At 44.3% G+C, this 16,978-nt stretch overlaps 1 protein-coding gene across 3 annotated transcripts in view; it reads right to left on the bottom strand.

The window, feature by feature from the left end:
- AGBL3 (AGBL carboxypeptidase 3) overlaps positions 1–16,978 on the bottom strand; it is a 245,419-nt gene that overhangs the window by 56,173 nt on the left and 172,268 nt on the right. For 2 of the 3 annotated variants that reach the window (XM_077469175.1, XM_077469176.1), the window contains exon 15: positions 10,200–10,226. The exons of the other annotated variant lie outside the window; for it this stretch is intronic. In XM_077469175.1, the coding sequence (XP_077325301.1) occupies positions 10,200–10,226 (27 nt within the window). The remainder of the gene's footprint in view (positions 1–10,199; positions 10,227–16,978) is intronic. 3 annotated transcript variants of the gene reach the window in all.

The raw sequence follows: 16,978 nt of genomic DNA, 5'->3' as shown, positions 1-16,978 counted from the left end.
GTGCGCTTTCACTTGAAAAGGAGGACTCTTCCCCTTTATACTATAGGCCTGAAAATTAACTTGTCTAATCCACTTTGAAAGAGTGGATTTTGATGCCGCCTGGCCCCTCCTAGGGCCTTCTGGCAAAATAAATAAGCAATCAGTTTTTCTTATCTGAGCAGTTGCCTGAAGATAGATACTGATTGCCCTTACCACATCTAAAGTGTGCAAAGACCTTTCTTCTGCGGACTGTGGATCCGGAAAAAAGGATGGTAGGATTACATCTTGATTCAAATGGAATCCTGAAACTACCTTAGGTAGAAAGGACCTATTAGGACGCATTACTACTCAGTCCTTATGAATAATCAGATAAGGTTCCTTGCTGGAGAGCGCTGCTAGTTCTGACACTCTTCTAGCTGAGGATATGGCTACCAAGAAAACCAGCTATTTAGTCAAAAGAACTAATGAAGCCTGATGCAAAGGTTCAAATGGTTGTCCTTGCAATGCTGAGAGAACCAAATTCAGATCCCATGGGCATACCGGAGGTTTGACTGGCGGCCTTAACCGCATAGCCCCCTGGATGAAAGCCCGCACAAGGTAATGTGATGCAAGAGACTTCTGGAAAAACAGTGAGAAAGCCGAAATCTGTACCTTGATAGTGCTTGCGGCCAAATTCATTTCTAGGCCCGATTGTAGGAAAGCCAAGATCCTGCTAATGACATACTTTCTAGGATGCCATCCCCTGGTTTCACACCAGGAAACATATGCCTTCCAGATCTTGTAGTAAATAATAAAACTAATGCCTAAAGAGCAATCATCCAATTGTGCATATGACAAACACAAAAATATGTATTAAATAAGGAACATGTAGTCCATATGAATTATGAAGTTACATATAAAAAAGTGAAGGTAAAAAAATGGAAATAACACAAAACAAAAATTTTTTGTGTAAATAAATTATAGTCCAAAAAAATATTCCAATATGGAGACGGTTATCATGTCACCACCGTGAATCCACACAAAACTGAAGATCTGTGCCCGTCACCAAATAAGTGATGGGCTTACCAGAAATATGGATAATAACAGCCTTATTGATACTAGCCCACAGCGGGGTAATGGAACAACAAATCCGGATTCTGGCATCCACAATGGCCCTTAGCATGGATATATGGCGATACCGCAGCCTTTAAAACTCCAATGATCAGTGGTCACATATGTCAGTGCATGGTTCCACTCATGTCTCATGCTTTCAGTGGTTCTCTGATGCCAGCAGCCAGATGGGAGTGAACACTGTAGGTGGAGAGCTAACAGAACTTCATGTAGCTGCCTGTACAGCCACTCAGCTTGTGTATTGCCTGGTGTATTTATTTTTGTATTTTCTACATGTAATTTTTTCCTGAGCGCAGTTTATATATATTTTTTCTTGTAGTAAATAAGCCTGGAGGCCGGCCTTCTGGCATTGACCAGAGTAGCAAGGACTGGCTCCGAGAGTCCACGATCCCTCAGAATGTGGGTCTCAGCAGCCAAACTGTTAAACTCAGACTGCATAAAGCAGGATGGTAATTTGTACCCTGCAAGAGTAGATCTGGCTGGAGAGGTAGAATCCACAGCCTGCCTACTGCCAACTTCATGATCTCTGCGTACCAAGGATGCCTGGGCCAACCCGGGGCTACCAAAAGAACCAACTTTGCTTCCCTCTTGACTCTTCCCAGGAACCGTGACAGAAGCGGGAATGGTGGGAAGGCATAAATTAGATTGTACTGATCCCAGGGAACTGTCAGAGCATCTGACCCCTGAGCAAGTACATCTCTTGTCCTTGACACAAATTTGTCCAGTTTCCTGTTGAACCTGGACGCAAACAGATCTACATCTGGAGTGCCCCACCTGTGACATAGGTTCCGAAATATGTCGGGGTATAGAGCCCATTCTCCTGGGCATAACTGTTGGTGGCTTAGAAAGTCTGCTCGCCAATTTTCCACTCCTGGAATAAAGATTGCAGAAAGGCATGGAACATGCCCCTCGGCCCAGGCCAGAATGCGATTCACCTCCTTTTGTGCAACCAGACTTCTGGTGCCACACTGCTGATTGATATAGGCCACAGCTGTGGCATTATCGGACTGAACCCGAACAGGGAAACCCCGTAGTCTGTAAGACCAGTTTATGAGAGCCATATAAACTGCCCGGATCTCTAAAACATTTATGGGCAATAGCTTCTCGATCGCAGACCATTTCCCCTGGGAGCACGACTCCTCCAACACTGCTCCCCAGCCTGTCAGGCTGGCATCTGTAGTTATAATCTTCCATGAAAGAGGAAGAAAAGTTTTGCCTCTCAGCAGATTCTTGGTCTGTAACCACCAAACGAGACTCTTGCGTGTCCCTGGGGATAGACACATAAGAAGATCCAAGGCCTGGGGCCTCCTGTTCCAAGCCGCAAGGATGCATCTTTGCAAAGGCCTTGAGTGAAACTGGGCGAACGACCATTTTCCCTAACAGTCTCATACACAACCGAATGGGGGAAGATCTTCTGCCTAGAATTAGGCGCACCAGATCCCCTATAGCCATGGCTTTTGGCCTTGGTAGAAACACCCTGCCCTGAGCGGTATCGATGACCATGCCCAGATACCCCAACCTGGTGGCAGGCTGTAGGGACGACTTTTCTAGATTTATAATCCAACCTAGGCGATCCAGGTGTTCTAACGTTCTGGCAACACTGTGGTTCAAGAGCGCTTTTGTTTTCTAGGTATGACACCTCCATTTGGCTTTGGAACGGTGAAGAGATTTGAGTAAAAGCCTGAACCCTGTTCCTTTGGGTCCACTTCCACTATCACCCCCTGGGATAGTAAGTGATCTAAGGCCAAAAGTAGCGGTTTTAGCTTTACTGGATCCTTGGGAATCCTTGACCTTAGGAAGCGAAATGGTGGAATCTCCTGAAACTCTAGCTTGTAGCCCAGAGATATCGAGGAGACCACCCACTCATCCCGGATCTCTTCCCGCCAGGCTTCTGCAAACTGCAGGAGCCTTCCCCCAACTCGGCCGAGTGGGGGCGCCCCTTCACAAGGAAGCTTTTGGGCTCTGCTTGGCAGACTTTCGCCCCCAAGTCTTTTTCTGACCCTGGGCGTGACCTTGGGCCTTTCTTGTAGAGGAAGGTTGGGAAGGCCGTCGCCACTGCTTAGAGCTTGATGGTCTGGGAGAAAGAGAACGCCTAAATGATGGACGATTACTCTTTTTGATTGGAAGGAGAGTAGATTTACCCCCTGTAATCTTTTGGACAAATTTATCTAATTTTTCTCCAAATAAGCGTTCCCCCTTAAATGGGAACCCAATCAAATACTTCTTACATGACAGCCCAGCTGCCCAATTTTTTAGCCATAGGGCCCTTCGCATGTGTACCAACAGGAGAGACAAATGCGATGCTTGTTGGACCGAATCCAAAATCGCATCAATCAAAAAACACAGAATTTTAGGAATTTCTGCATAATTCTCTACTTCCTCACTGGGAAGGAGGCCAAGCATCTGCTTAACCTGTTCCTTGAGGAACTGACACAACCCTACAGCTGCGATTGTAGGTTGCACTACAGCGCCAGCCAGGGAAAAGGAGGTTTTCAATAAAGTTTCCAGCTTCTTATCAGTTGGATCCTTAAATACCTGAGCATTATCCAAAGGGCAGGTCAGGTTTCTATTCACACAAGAAACAGCCGCATCGACAGATGGGACCCCCCATTTCTTGGTGAAACTTTCCTCCAGAGGATAAAGCATAGTAAACCTTTTAGGAGGAGCAAACAGTTTATCGGGATGTCCCCAATCCTCATACAACAATTTATCCATTAAGGGATGAATTGGAAAGGAAAAAGCAGTCTGTGGGATTTTCCTGAGCCCCAGGGAAGAAACAGAGGATGCAGCGGCCTCAGCAGCGGGCATTCTGAATGTGGTACGCACCAACTCAGTATAATATTGAACCTGCTTTCTGAATGTCTGGGAGGAGGGGACTCTCTCCTCTTCCTCTGACTCATCCGACTGCTCTTGATCCCTATCCCACAATAGGGATCTCTCCTCATTGTCAGAGGTGTCATCTGAAAGAGGAAACTCAGCAGAGGGAGGGGATCTACCCCTTTTCTTGCTATCTTTTAGGGAAGCAGAAATAAAATTCATGATTCTCCCTTCAAACCCCTCCAATGTAGCCCTAAGGGAGTCCTCAGTGACATACACTGGGGCTGAAACATTAGGAGAGGCTGCAAAAACCTGACAGGGGCACTGACTCATCCTGTGAGGCTGGCTCCAGTCTTGCAGGGGGGGATGGTAAACTACAGGTATTTTTAGGACCCCTAGACCTAGGCGGTGATTTACCAGTTGCCCTTGTTACCTCCCCCTGAGACCCTCTTACGAGGAGACATAGTCCTAAGCTACAAAGCAGAGGTACTAGTACAAAGTGCAAAGTGCAATCACTGTAGTGCTCAAAGTCTCACAATAAATATATATGCTTAAACTGCACAACCTGATGCTGAGTAGGTGTCTTAGGTTTGCCTGGATCCAATCCCTTAGGATGCTTACTGCCCACAGCTCCTTTGTCTTCCACTTACAGCCCCCTGGCGCTCTGGGCTTTTTAAAATTGTCGCTTTGGCACCTGCGCAGCACAGCGCCGTGCACGGCTTGCAACCACCCCCCCTTCCATAGTATGGGAGCACGTGCGCGCGCGTACACGAGGACTTCTGGTCATCCAAGGGGGGAGAGGATCACCTACGGAGCCGCACGGGACCCCTAGACTACGTGGGACCCCTCTCTTACCTTTAATGTGGCAGGGACTGCAGCGGAGACGTGAGCCATCTGAGAAAACAGGGCTTCACTGAGCGTGTGTATTTGAAAGGCATGTAAGTATGCATCAGGCTGCACTTACTCCCTCTAGTGGTGAAAACCAGGTAAGACATACAACTACTCACATGAAGAAATCCATAATATACGATTTATATAGGATTAACTTCTCTTACCTGTCCCCGCCGCAGGAATTGCTGAAAAAACAGACAGATTCCAGCCGTCACCCATCACGGCGGGCAGAGTTGTGCCAACCTTCAGGATTCTTTGGCTTCCTTCTCAGAGGAACCTCATACCTGGACCTTGTAAAAGACTCTGCCAGAAACTTTCGTGCCACTAAGTAAATAGTACACCAAGTCTGGTTTTCCCAGAGCCCAGTCTTCCAACAGGAGAGGACCTACAGGCAAAACCTCGTTTCTTCGGATGACGAGGCCCGGGTACCATACCATCTTGGGAGTCAAATATCGGCCCGAGATATGGATCCGGTTATCATAGCCCTTAGACCCCCCGCAGGGACCTGCACAGAGCTTTCTTCATAGCACACCAACCACCTTAGATACTGGCGAAAAAACTGAGGTGCCTCCCATATGGGAGGGGTTATATAGGGGAGGAATTCTCCTTAATTGGGGTTAACCAGAGTCCAATCACCAGAGGTGCCTATATAAGCCACTATGTAATGAAGCTCCTGTGTCCCGTGATGTATGATCAATAAATATATTTCTCAGTTATTCCAGAATGAAGGTTAAAGCGTTGTTACCCACAAAAAAAAAGATCCTTTAAAGCATGTTATACAGCACAGTGCTTGTGCTGTGTAATTTGGTCCCCTGTATCACCTGAAATACCTGGCTGATCCTGCCTGCCTCTGCCCTCTCCTTGTAAACCGACCACAGTTTATCACGGCTGATGAGCCCTGACACTGTGGTCAGTTTACGTGCCTCCGTCATCCGCAGCTCTCCTCTCTGCTGTCCTCTACCCCCCCCCCATCCCTGCCTGTCAGCTCTGTGTCAGGACCCCTCCCCCCCCTACTGCTGAAATAACTGTCATAACCTTATATAATCCTGATTGTTCACTAATACTGTGTGCCCATCTGTGTTTAAAAAAAAAAATGCTGTGTATACCTGATATCAGAGTGCCACTCGGCCCTCACATGTCCAGGCGGGTTTCTCCTTTCTCCTCCCGACTGACGTCAGTGGGGGATTTTCAGCCCCTCCCTCTCTAGCTGTCAGATTGGGAGAGGGGAGAGCTGGCTGGTCACGTGAGCACTGTTCTGAAATCAGGTATATGCAGAATTTTTTTATAAATCACAGACAGGGGCACACAGCATTAGGGAACAAACAGGATTATATAAAGTTATAACAGTGGCTTAACAACCACTTTAATCTACTGGAATGGGCACCCCCATTGGAAGATTTTCTCCCCCCCCATCCTGGTAACATTTTGAATTTCCCTTCACTTTCTGTCCAAATGACAATGGTCACAAGAAATGAGAAGAATCTTCTTGTAGAGCAGCAAAAAAAAAAAAAAAAAAAAAAAAGCTTTATATAGCGTTTCTAACCCTTGACATGTGCTTTAACCCTTCCCTACAGTATGCAAAAAAAATGGCAGCAAAAGGAGGACCTACTAAATTTTAGGTGGGTGGTAATAAAGTTCTGGCTGGTAAGTAAGGCTCTGGGGTACAGGATGCTTGGAGGTTTTGAAGAGCTGTGGATTTGATAAGGCCTCTATTTCCAGGTCCACAGCTTACCTAGTAGACAGACCTTATTAATAGTCTCACCTGTCCTAGGCCTTTATATATGTGAGCTTACTGATGCTCAGAGCTCTGTGTCTCTGCTGTGGGAGACTGCAGCTGAGTGAAAAGGTTGAATTCTGGTAGAAAACTAAAAAGGTACACGTGTTGCCTGTTTGGAGAACCTGCGGGGGGGGGGGGGGCACCCTGTTAGTCAGGAACTGATATCAGTTTAGTGGCTTGGACAAGGAGTTGTTTTGTGATTTATGCTGTGGGCTTGCTGTACAAAACCTCCTGCACTGAAATGGTGTTTGTTTGCTGCCTCGCTGAATAGAAACAGTGCAGGAAAAAAACTGCTTGGACTGTCCAGTGTCCATTTCTAGTGCAACGTTTACAGTTGCCAACACTAAATCACCCCAACCCTGTTCCCCTACAATTTATCTATTCTGGTTAGCAGTTTGGCCTTGCAGCACCTATTTGCATGGAGTTTGCTTTTGGCGGTTTTTGCCTAAGCACCTGAAAGCACCTAAAAAAAGCCTATGGGGTTACTTTACTAAAGGCAAATAGACTGTGCACTTTGCAAAGTGCAGTTGCTCCAGAGCTTTGGTAAATGAGGTAAAGTTTCACTTTGAAAAAGCGAACCCAATCACATGCAAGGGAAGTAAAAAAATTATAAAACATTTTTTTCTTGGATATGATTCGACGATGGAGGTCTGCTCATTTACTAAACTTTTCAAAATTGCTTTGTAACAACATTTGGAGTTTCATTTTATACTTAATTTGTTTGCAAAGGTATTAAAAGCTGCAAGAATAATGCAATCTATAACAATTGAATTTAAACATGTAGTTGTTCCCTACCTGCCATGTATTATTCTCCTTACCCAGCTAGCAAGCATTAAAATAAAAAAATACAATTACTTTGTTTAAGGCAGGCATGCATGGAATCGAACAGGCTTAATATAAGCTAAAAAAACATTACAGTACTTTACACAAAACAGCAAAAGCAGTCGTTCTTACATAGGAGGTGTAAATGAGGATCAATGAACAGAACCACTGGAAGACGCATCAATTTCTCTGCTTTCTAAACGATATTTGACATCCACCAGTTATTCTGATTTAACAGCTCCTTCTTGAAGAAGAATTAAGACAATCCAAGAAATAGGAGTGACAGAACTCAGGCCTTTCCTTTGGCCAAGTGGAGATTATTCATTCATGCTCTGAGCATTATGCTCTTTGTAATTTTCATAACATTATATTATGTGACCAGCAGGTGGGGCTCTTGCAACAGTTTATTTGCTATTGGGGCCATTCATGTATGTGATTTATTATAACATTGAAAAGTACACGTCATTGCATAATAGTGGCCCTTGATTTGCCTGTTTTATGATAGTTTACTGCCTTCAATATTTCAGTCATTCACGGACCTGGAACAAGCATGCGGCAAATGAGTTAGAATTTCTTATCGTTATGCCTGTTTTGACACAAATATCTAAGTCAAAATTTCAGGAAATATTTTCACTAGGAAAGATCAGCAACGGCAGCCTTCATATTTCTCCGAATTTTGCAATGTATACACCTGACCTGGGTAGGACAGATTTTTTCTGAAACAAAATGAAGAATTAATTGGCCGATATTACATTCAGTTGGTGGAGTGGAGCTTATTCATTCAGGAATCGAGCAATTAAAAGAAAAGGATGGTCAATGCTCTTTTGGTCATAGTTCTCATGTGGGTCACAGGAGTGCATCGCTGTTCATTTACTTTCGGTGCTACACACTTTTTCTTAATATATATATTTCTCAGTTATTCCAGAATGAAGGTTAAAGCGTTTTGTTACCCACAAAAAAAAAAATCCTGTTCATTTAAAGCATGTTATACAGCACAGTGCTTGTGCTGTGTAATTTGGTCCCTTGTATCACCTGAAATACCTGGCTGATCCTGCCTGGCTCTGCCCTCTCCCTGTAAAACGACCACAGTTTATCACGGCTGCTGAGCCCTGCCACTGTGGTCAGTTTATATGCCTCCGTCATCCGCAGCTCTCCTCTCTGCTGTCCTTCCCCCCCCCCCCCCATCCCTGCCTGTCAGCTTTGTGTCAGGACCCGCTCCCCCCCTACTTTAATCCTGATTGTTCACTAATACTGTGTGCCCATCTGTGTTTTATAAAATAAATGCTGTGTATACCTGATATCAGAGCGCCACTCGGCCCTCACGTGCCCGGCCTGCTTTCTCCTTTCTCCTCCCGACTGACGTCAGTGGGGGATTTTCAGCCCCTCCCGCTCGAGCTGTCAGATTGGGAGAGGGGAGAGCCGGCTGGTCATGTGAGCACCGTTCCGAAATCAGGTATATGCAGAATTTTTTTTTAGATCTCAGACAGGGGCACACAGCATTAGGGAACAAACAGGATTATATAAAGTTATAACAGTGGCTTAACAACCACTTTATTCTACTGGAATGAGCACCCCCATTGGAAGATTTTCTCCCTCCATCCCGGTAACATTTTGAATTTCCCTTCACTTTCTGTCCCAATGACAATAGTCACAAGAAATGAGAAGAATCTTCTTGCAGAGCAGCAAAAAAAATAAAAAATAAAAAAAAGCTTTATATAGCGTTTCTAACCCTTGACATGTGCTTTAACCCTTCCCTACATTATGCAAAAAAAAAAAAATGGCAGCAAAAGGAGGACCTACTAAATTTTAGGTGGGTGGTCATAAAGTTGGCTGATCTGTGTATACTGTTCTATGTATAGTGTACTATAGTAAGGCTCTGGGGTACAGGATGCTTGGAGGTTTTAAAGAGCTGTGGATTTGATAAGGCCTCTATTTCCAGGTCCACAGCTTACCTAGTAGACAGACCTTATTATTAGTCTCACCTGTCCTAGGCCTTTATATATGTGAGCTTACTGATGCTCAGAGCTCTGTGTCTCTGCTGTGGGAGCCTGCAGATGCGTGAAAAGGTTAAATGCTGGTAGAAAACTAAAAAGGTACACGTGTTGCCTGTTTGGAGAACCTGTGGGGGGACACTCTGTTAGTCAGGAACTGATATCAGTTTAGTGGCTTGGACAAGGCGTTGTTTTGTGATTTATGCTGTGTTCTGTACAAAACCTCCTGCACTGAAATGGTGTTTGTTTGCTGCCTTGCTGAATAGAAACAGTGCAGGAAAAAAACTGCTTGGACTGTCCAGTGTCCATTTCTAGTGCAACGTTTACAGTTGCCAACACTAAATCACCCCAACCCTGTTCCCCTACAATCTATCTATTCTGGTTAGCAGTTTGGCCTTGCAGCACCTATTTGCATGGAGTTTGCTTTTGGCGGTTTTTGCCTAAGCCCCTGAACGCACCTAAAAAAAGCCTATGGGGTTACTTTACTAAAGGCAAATAGACTGTGCACTTTGCAAAGTGAAGCTGCACTCTGCAAGCAAGTGCAGTTGCTCCAGAGCTTGGTAAATGAGGTAAAGCTTCACTTTGAAAAAGCGTACCCAATCACGTGCAAGGGAAGTAAAAAAATTATAAAAATTTTTTTGCTTGGATATGATTAGACGATGGAGGTCTGCTCATTTACTAAACTTTTCAAAATTGCTTTGTAACAACATTTGGAGTTTCATTTTATACTTAATTTGTTTGCAAAGGTATTAAAAGCTGCAAGAATAATGCAATCTATAACAATTGAATTTAAACATGTAGTTGTTCCCTACCTGCCATGTATTATCCTCCTTACCCAGCTAGCAAGCATTAAAATAAAAAAATACAATTACATTGTTTAAGGCAGGCATGCATGGAATTGAACAGGCTTGATATAAGTTAAAAAAACATTACAGTACTTTACACAAAACAGCAAAAGCAGTCGTTCTTACATAGGAAGTGTAAATGAGGATCAATGAACAGAACCACTGGAAGACACATACATTTCTCTGCTTTCTAAACGATATTTGACATCCACCAGTTATTCTGATTTAACAGCTCCTTCTTGAAGAAGAATTAAGACAATCCAAGAAATAGGAGTGACAGAACTCAGGCCTTTCCTTTGGCCAAGTGGAGATTATTCATTCATGCTCTGAGCATTATGCGGTTTGTAATTTTCATAACATTATATTATGTGACCAGCAGGTGGGGCTCTTGCAACAGTTTATTTTCTATTGGGCCATTCATATATGTGATTTATAGGTATAATGTTCGAAAGTACACGTCATTGCATAATAGTGGCCCTTGATTGCCTGTTTTATGATAGTTTACTAGCTTCAATATTTCAGTCATTCATGGACCTGGAACAAGCATGTGGCAAATGAGTTAGAATTTCTTATTGTTATTACTGTTTTGACACAAATATCTAAGTCGAAATTTCAGGAAACTAATATTTTCCCTAGGAAAGATCAACGGCAGCCTTCATATTTCTCAGAATTTTGCAATGTATACACCTGACCTGGATAGGACAGATTTTTTCTGAAACAAAATGAAGAATTAATTGGCCGATATTACATTCAGCTGGTGGAGTGGAGCTTATTCATTCAGGAATCGAGCAATTAAAAGAAAAGGTTGGCCAAAGCTCTTTTGGTCATAGTTCTCATGTGGGTCACAGAATTTGCCAACAGTAGGCTAAAGCTTGTGCCCCTTTTGTTAATTAGAAGCTGCATCTGCTCCATGCTTTAAATTTAGAAGAGTTGTGCACCTCCATGGTGTGTAAAACACAAGACAGGCTGTGCAGAATTACAAATCTTTAGACATATAAACATATATGCATTTTAGGAAGGCATAGCCTGGCCACCGCGCACCTCACCTGGCCCAAGTGGCTAGCAGGTAAATGCAGCCTCAGCTCTATTCATCATGAAAAAACTCCAATATGTTCCTCCCCTCCCCCACGGCTAAGGCCTTATGCATACAGGGCGTTAGAAAAAACAAGCTGCAAATCCACTACCAATGCCAGAAAAAAGCATCTGTGAAAACGTGTTTTAGTAGCTTTTTTTGCATTGGCGTTAATGCATGTTTGAAAAGAGAGGTAGAGCAGCGCCGCTCTGAGAGTAGTATGTCTATTAAAACATGGCTTTATTTATAACTTAAAAGATGTGCACTCACATTTGAGTAGATAAAAACAGGCATAATAGATCTCCGTGGCCATCCTCGGCTATCATCCGGTGTGTCTTGCTGGGCTGTAGTAGGGGATCAGACCCCGGTCACTTCCGGTGGGGTCCGCCGCTCCGGGGTGTTTGTGTCCTACAATGAGCACATCAGCAGGTGGAGAACGTCAGCCACTTGAGATCGGGGGGCGTAGCTACTGCGCTCACGTTCGGAGCATCATCCTGCATGCCTGATGAAGGAGCACGCATGCTCCGAACGCGAGTGCTGTAGCTACACCCCTCAATCTCAAGCGGCTGACGTTCTCCACCTGCTGACGTGCTCATTGTAGGACACAAACACCCCAGAGCGACGGACGCCACTGGAAGTGACCAGGGTCTGATCCCCTACTACAACCCTGCAAGACACACCGGATGATAGCCGAGGATGGCCACGTGCACCCATGCTGTGGGCTTGCTGTACAAAAACTGCTTGGACTGTCCAGTGTCCATTTCTAGTGCAACGTTTACAGTTGCCAACACTAAATCACCCCAACCCTGTTCCCCTACAATCTATCTATTCTGGTTAGCAGTTTGGCCTTGCAGCACCTATTTGCATGGAGTTTGCTTTTGGCGGTTTTTGCCTAAGCCCCCGAATGCACCTAAAAAAAGCCTATGAGGTTACTTTACTAAAGGCTTGGTAAATGAGGTAATGCTTCACTTTGAAAAAGTGTACCCAATCACGTGCAAGGGAAATAAAAAAAATTATAAAACATTTTTTGCTTGGATATGATTCTACGATGGAGGTCTGCTTATTTACTAAGCTCTGGAGCAACTGTACTGGACAGAGTGCAATTGCACTTTGCAAAGTGTTCAGCGTATTTGCCTTTAGTAAATCAACCCTTGTGTCCATACATACATAAGCTTTTAGAGGAAGTTCCGCTAATCTGATCCCTCCCCCCCCCCGGTGCCACAATCGGCACCTTTCAGGGGGGAGGGGGGTGCAGTTACCTGGATAATCCAGGTATCTGCACCCACTTCCGGAACAGATCGCCGCAGACCCCTGAAGATGTCCCGCCCCCCGTTGTGTTCTGGGAAACACACAGTTCCCAGGACACAACGGGGACCAGAAGACACGCAGCGTGACTCGCGCATGCGCAGTAGGGAACCGTGCAGTGAAGCCGCAACGCTTCACTTCCCGATTCCCTGACAGAGGATGGCGGCGGGGGCAGCAGAGAGACGAGTGATCGCTCATCTGCCGCCGACATCGCTGGACCCTGGGACTGGTAAGTGTCAATTTATTAAAAGTCAGCAGCTGCAATATTAGTAGCTGCTGGCTTTTAATATTTTTTTTTTTTTAGGTGCAGAACCACTTTAAATGTTAGAAATGTTAGTTCTGTGACTATTGAAGATCTACTGAAAATTGCCTGTGTAGCTCTGTTCTTACTCTCCGTGTTATTATTTTTTAGGTGCAGAACCGCTTTAAAGGAGTTTAGGATCAGCAGAGTTTAGAGGCAATCAAGGCTTATTTTTAATGCCCAAAAGCTCCTCTCCAGAAATTGATGCTTCTGCATTCAGGGGAGGAGCTTTTGGGCATAAAAAACGCCAAACGCTTCTACACTCATCTAAATGCACCTGACATTAATTTTGGTACTCTGTTCATGCATGTCAAACATTGAAGATATTGAAGATACAACTTTAGTCAAACAAGTGCAAACTGAAAATATAATCCCTTCATCACTTCTTCTAATCTGCTTGTGATGTTCAGTGTAAAAAAAGTTTGCTAGTTCGAGACCCAGTTACATGACATGCTGCACCGAGACTTCTGTATTCCAGACAGAAGATGCACAGAAGTTCAAATCTAATATTTGAAACTAGACCTCAGAGGTTGCAATGTGAACCATCCCCAATGAGACAGAGGTTAGAAGCAGACTCTCTATTTCCTAAGGCAAGGCACATTTGGATTAATTAGATGTCTTACTTTTCTGTCTCATTAAGTATTCCGCTGCAAGTGTTCTACAATCACAATCCTTGGAGGAATTGTATTAGAGAAAGTTATGAATTTTGCACAAGATGTTTAGAATGGCTGTTTATAGATCTAGTGTTCTGCATAATGATAAACGTTTCTGCACTTCCAAGAGGCTTGTAAGATTTGTTGAGCAAAACTTTAACCTCCTCTCTTTGGTCTTTGTAATAGCTGAAGTGGACCTGTCAGAGAAACATTTTATATCTACTATGCTGGTCAGTTACTTTCATTGCCTCACTCTGGAAGTGGGAGTAGAAGCTTTTGGTGCCAGTGTTTTAGAAGATAAAGTAAGAACACCATACCTCCCAACTTTTAAACTTCACAATGAGAGAGGAAGTGACCTGCGACAGGCGTAGCTTGGCAAAATGGGTGTGACCAAATGCTTAAGAGTGGGAGGGGCTGAAGGGGTGTGGCTTAAAAGCACGCTTCCTTGTACTTATAAAGAAAGCTTTGCTTGCTGTGCTACAAGCTGGAGTCTCACAGACACACACCCCAGCACAATTGTTTCGTACAGAGTGCAAGGTTCAGGAATGAAATCCGTACAGGGTGCAAGGTTCAGGAATGAAATCCGTACAGGGTGCAAGGTTCAGGAATGAAATCCATACAGAGTGCAGGGTTCAGGAATGAAATCCGTACAGGATGCAAGGTTCAGGAATGAAATCCGTACAGGGTGCAAGGTTCAGGAATGAAATCCGTACAGAGTGCAGGGTTCAGGAATGAAATCCGTACAGAGTGCAGGGTTCAGGAATGAAATCCGTACAGAGTGCAGGGTTCAGGAATGAAATCCGTACAGAGTGCAGGGTTCAGGAATGAAATCCGTACAGGGTGCAAGGTTCAGGAATGAAATCCGTACAGGGTGCAAGGTTCAGGAATGAAATCCGCACAGGATGCAAGGTTCAGGAATGAAATCTGTACAGAGTGCAAGGTTCAGGAATGAAATCTGTACAGGGTGCAAGGTTCAGTAGTACATATCATACAGAGTGCAAGGTTCAGGAATGAAATTCGTACAGGGTGCAAGGTTCGCAAATGTGCTACGCACAGCGTGCAAGGTTCAGGCATGAAATGTGTACAGAGTGCAAAGTTCAGGTGTGCGTTTTGTATGGAGTGCAAAGTTCAGGAATGCCATACGTACAGAGCACAAGTCCATCCTCTGATGCTGGGGATGGGTGGAGCTAATATGTGTCTCCACCCCCTTTGTCAAACAACCCATGCATAGACAAACAGCTGGCCGAGAAAGAAGGTGGCAGGACCAATTGTAACTACTGCATGTGCACACACAGTGATATATAATAAACTTGAATCTTACACCACTGTGGGTGCACATACAGTAGTTACAATTGGTTCTGCCCCCTACCACCTTCTTCCCCGGCCAGCATTGTATAAACGCCCGCTGTTTATGCGCGGGTTGTCTGACAAAGGGGGCGGAGCCCCGCATATCGGCCTTGCCCATCCCAGATATCAGAGGTATGAGTTGACAGCTTCACTCACTCTCACTGCTGCCCTAATGCAGAACAAAGTCCCTGTACACAGCACAAAGCTTGAAATGCAAGAAAGTCACACCCAATCCGGGACTGTTGGGAGGTATGAAAATACTAAGAAGGTTCACTTTAATGCATCTCTTCACAGATGCAAATATGGATATTCCTTTTGCTTCCCCGCCAGGCAAAATATTTGTAAATTAGAATAAAAGCTTTTTTTCCCCTGGAGTTCAGCCTTAGGCTGGCCATAGATGGAATGAATTTCTTTCCTGCAACCATGGACAGTGTTGACAGGGGAATGCCTCCTGCTAAGCCATTGTGCTCTTCCAGCGGGGGGGGGTAGGGGAAGCTGTCCCCGCAGGGAAAAGACAAAAATCGCAAGAGAATCTGGCAGGCTGGTTGTACCCAAGTTGATAGATCGATCAACTTGGTACATTCAGCCTGCCCATTAACAGTTTTAATCTCGAGATAATTGCATGTAATTGCAATGTGATCGATAGATCAACTTGGGTACATTCAGCATGCCTATACATGCTTTGAATCTCAGCTGGTTCAGTAGGAATTTGAACTGTCTATGGCCAGCTTTTGGGACTCAAGTCAACTGGTGGTGTTTTGGAATGCAAGTCCAACACATGTCTGATACGTGTTCACAAAATCTCATTCACGTTAAAGCTGAAGCATGGTCAAAAACTTTATTAGGACATTAGCTGGGTACCAATACATTACCTCTAATGATGTGTGCCCACAGTGGGGGCATTCTGTGATTGGACAAGAGGAGATTGTGATGGTAATATGCCACTTATCCAATCACAGAAGCTTTGATAATAATACAAGGAGCTTTCTGAATGGCAGAGGTACACCCCCGAATAACAATGTCACCACTGAAAGTTCAGCAGTGACATCACTGTCAGAGGGAGGGGGTCAAACATTTTTTAGAGGTACCTTACTGGTATATAGCTAATGTCCAAAAAAAGTTTTTGCCCACACTTCATATTTAACTGAGCAGTACACATGGAAGTTCAAAGGCTGCATTTTTCTAGTCAAACGTGCATTTGCATTTGAATAACAGTTTGAAAAGAACGCCTGTCAAAATAGGCCAAAAGCTAGCCATAGGGGAGACATTTTTTTGGTTCAACAAGCGAATTGAACAAAAAAAAAAAAAAAAAAAAGACCCAATTCTCCCATCCACACATTCGAGGTGGATGAGGGAATCTGGGACTGGCTGAATTTCAATCCACGTATGGGCACTGTGGTTGTACAGAAGTCAATCTACCAATCGACCGCTGAAAAATGTCCTCTTAGTCAGCACTGTAGGCTATAGCTTGCAGCGCTGATCAGTGTATTCTGATGGCAGGGAAGTCTCCCCACTGTCAGAATAAAATGACAGTGGGGAGACTTCCCTGCCATCAGAATACACTGATCAGCGCTACACCTATAGCCTACAGTGCTGACTAAGAGGAAATTTTTCAGCGGTCGATTGGTAGATTGACTTCTGTACAAACACAGTGCCCATACGTGGATTGAAATTCAGCCAGTCCCTGCTGAACTGATCTGGATTTTCAATCTAGCTTAAAGGTGCCTGTTATACAGCCTATCAGATACTGAGTAAAGATTTACCTAAAGTGTTAAAGTGGTTGTAAAGGCAGAAGGTTTTTTTTTTATCTTAATGCATTCTATGTGTGCGTCAGCCCCCCAAAGGCTCCATGCACACTGGCGTAAAAAAACATTGCTCCTACAGTTTTGTGTTCTGCTTGTAGGAGCAGCTCAATGTTTTTCGATGTGTCCATGTCCATTAGGACATTTACAGGCATATTTTAAGATCAACGTTTAGAAGCTGCAAAAAAACCCTTCTGATTCACATTTCTAATTGGAGCTTACTGGCAGAAAAAAATGTAAAACTCTCCTAAACTTTATACAAATGA

This window comes from Lithobates pipiens, unplaced genomic scaffold (assembly GCF_037356315.1).
Source record: "Lithobates pipiens isolate NorthernLeopardFrog02 unplaced genomic scaffold, aLitPip1_a1.2 Scaffold_8, whole genome shotgun sequence".
In the NCBI taxonomy this organism is placed as follows: domain Eukaryota; kingdom Metazoa; phylum Chordata; class Amphibia; order Anura; family Ranidae; genus Lithobates; species Lithobates pipiens.
Note: the sequence above shows the minus strand (reverse complement) of the source record. Positions and strands in the feature narration are given on the sequence as shown.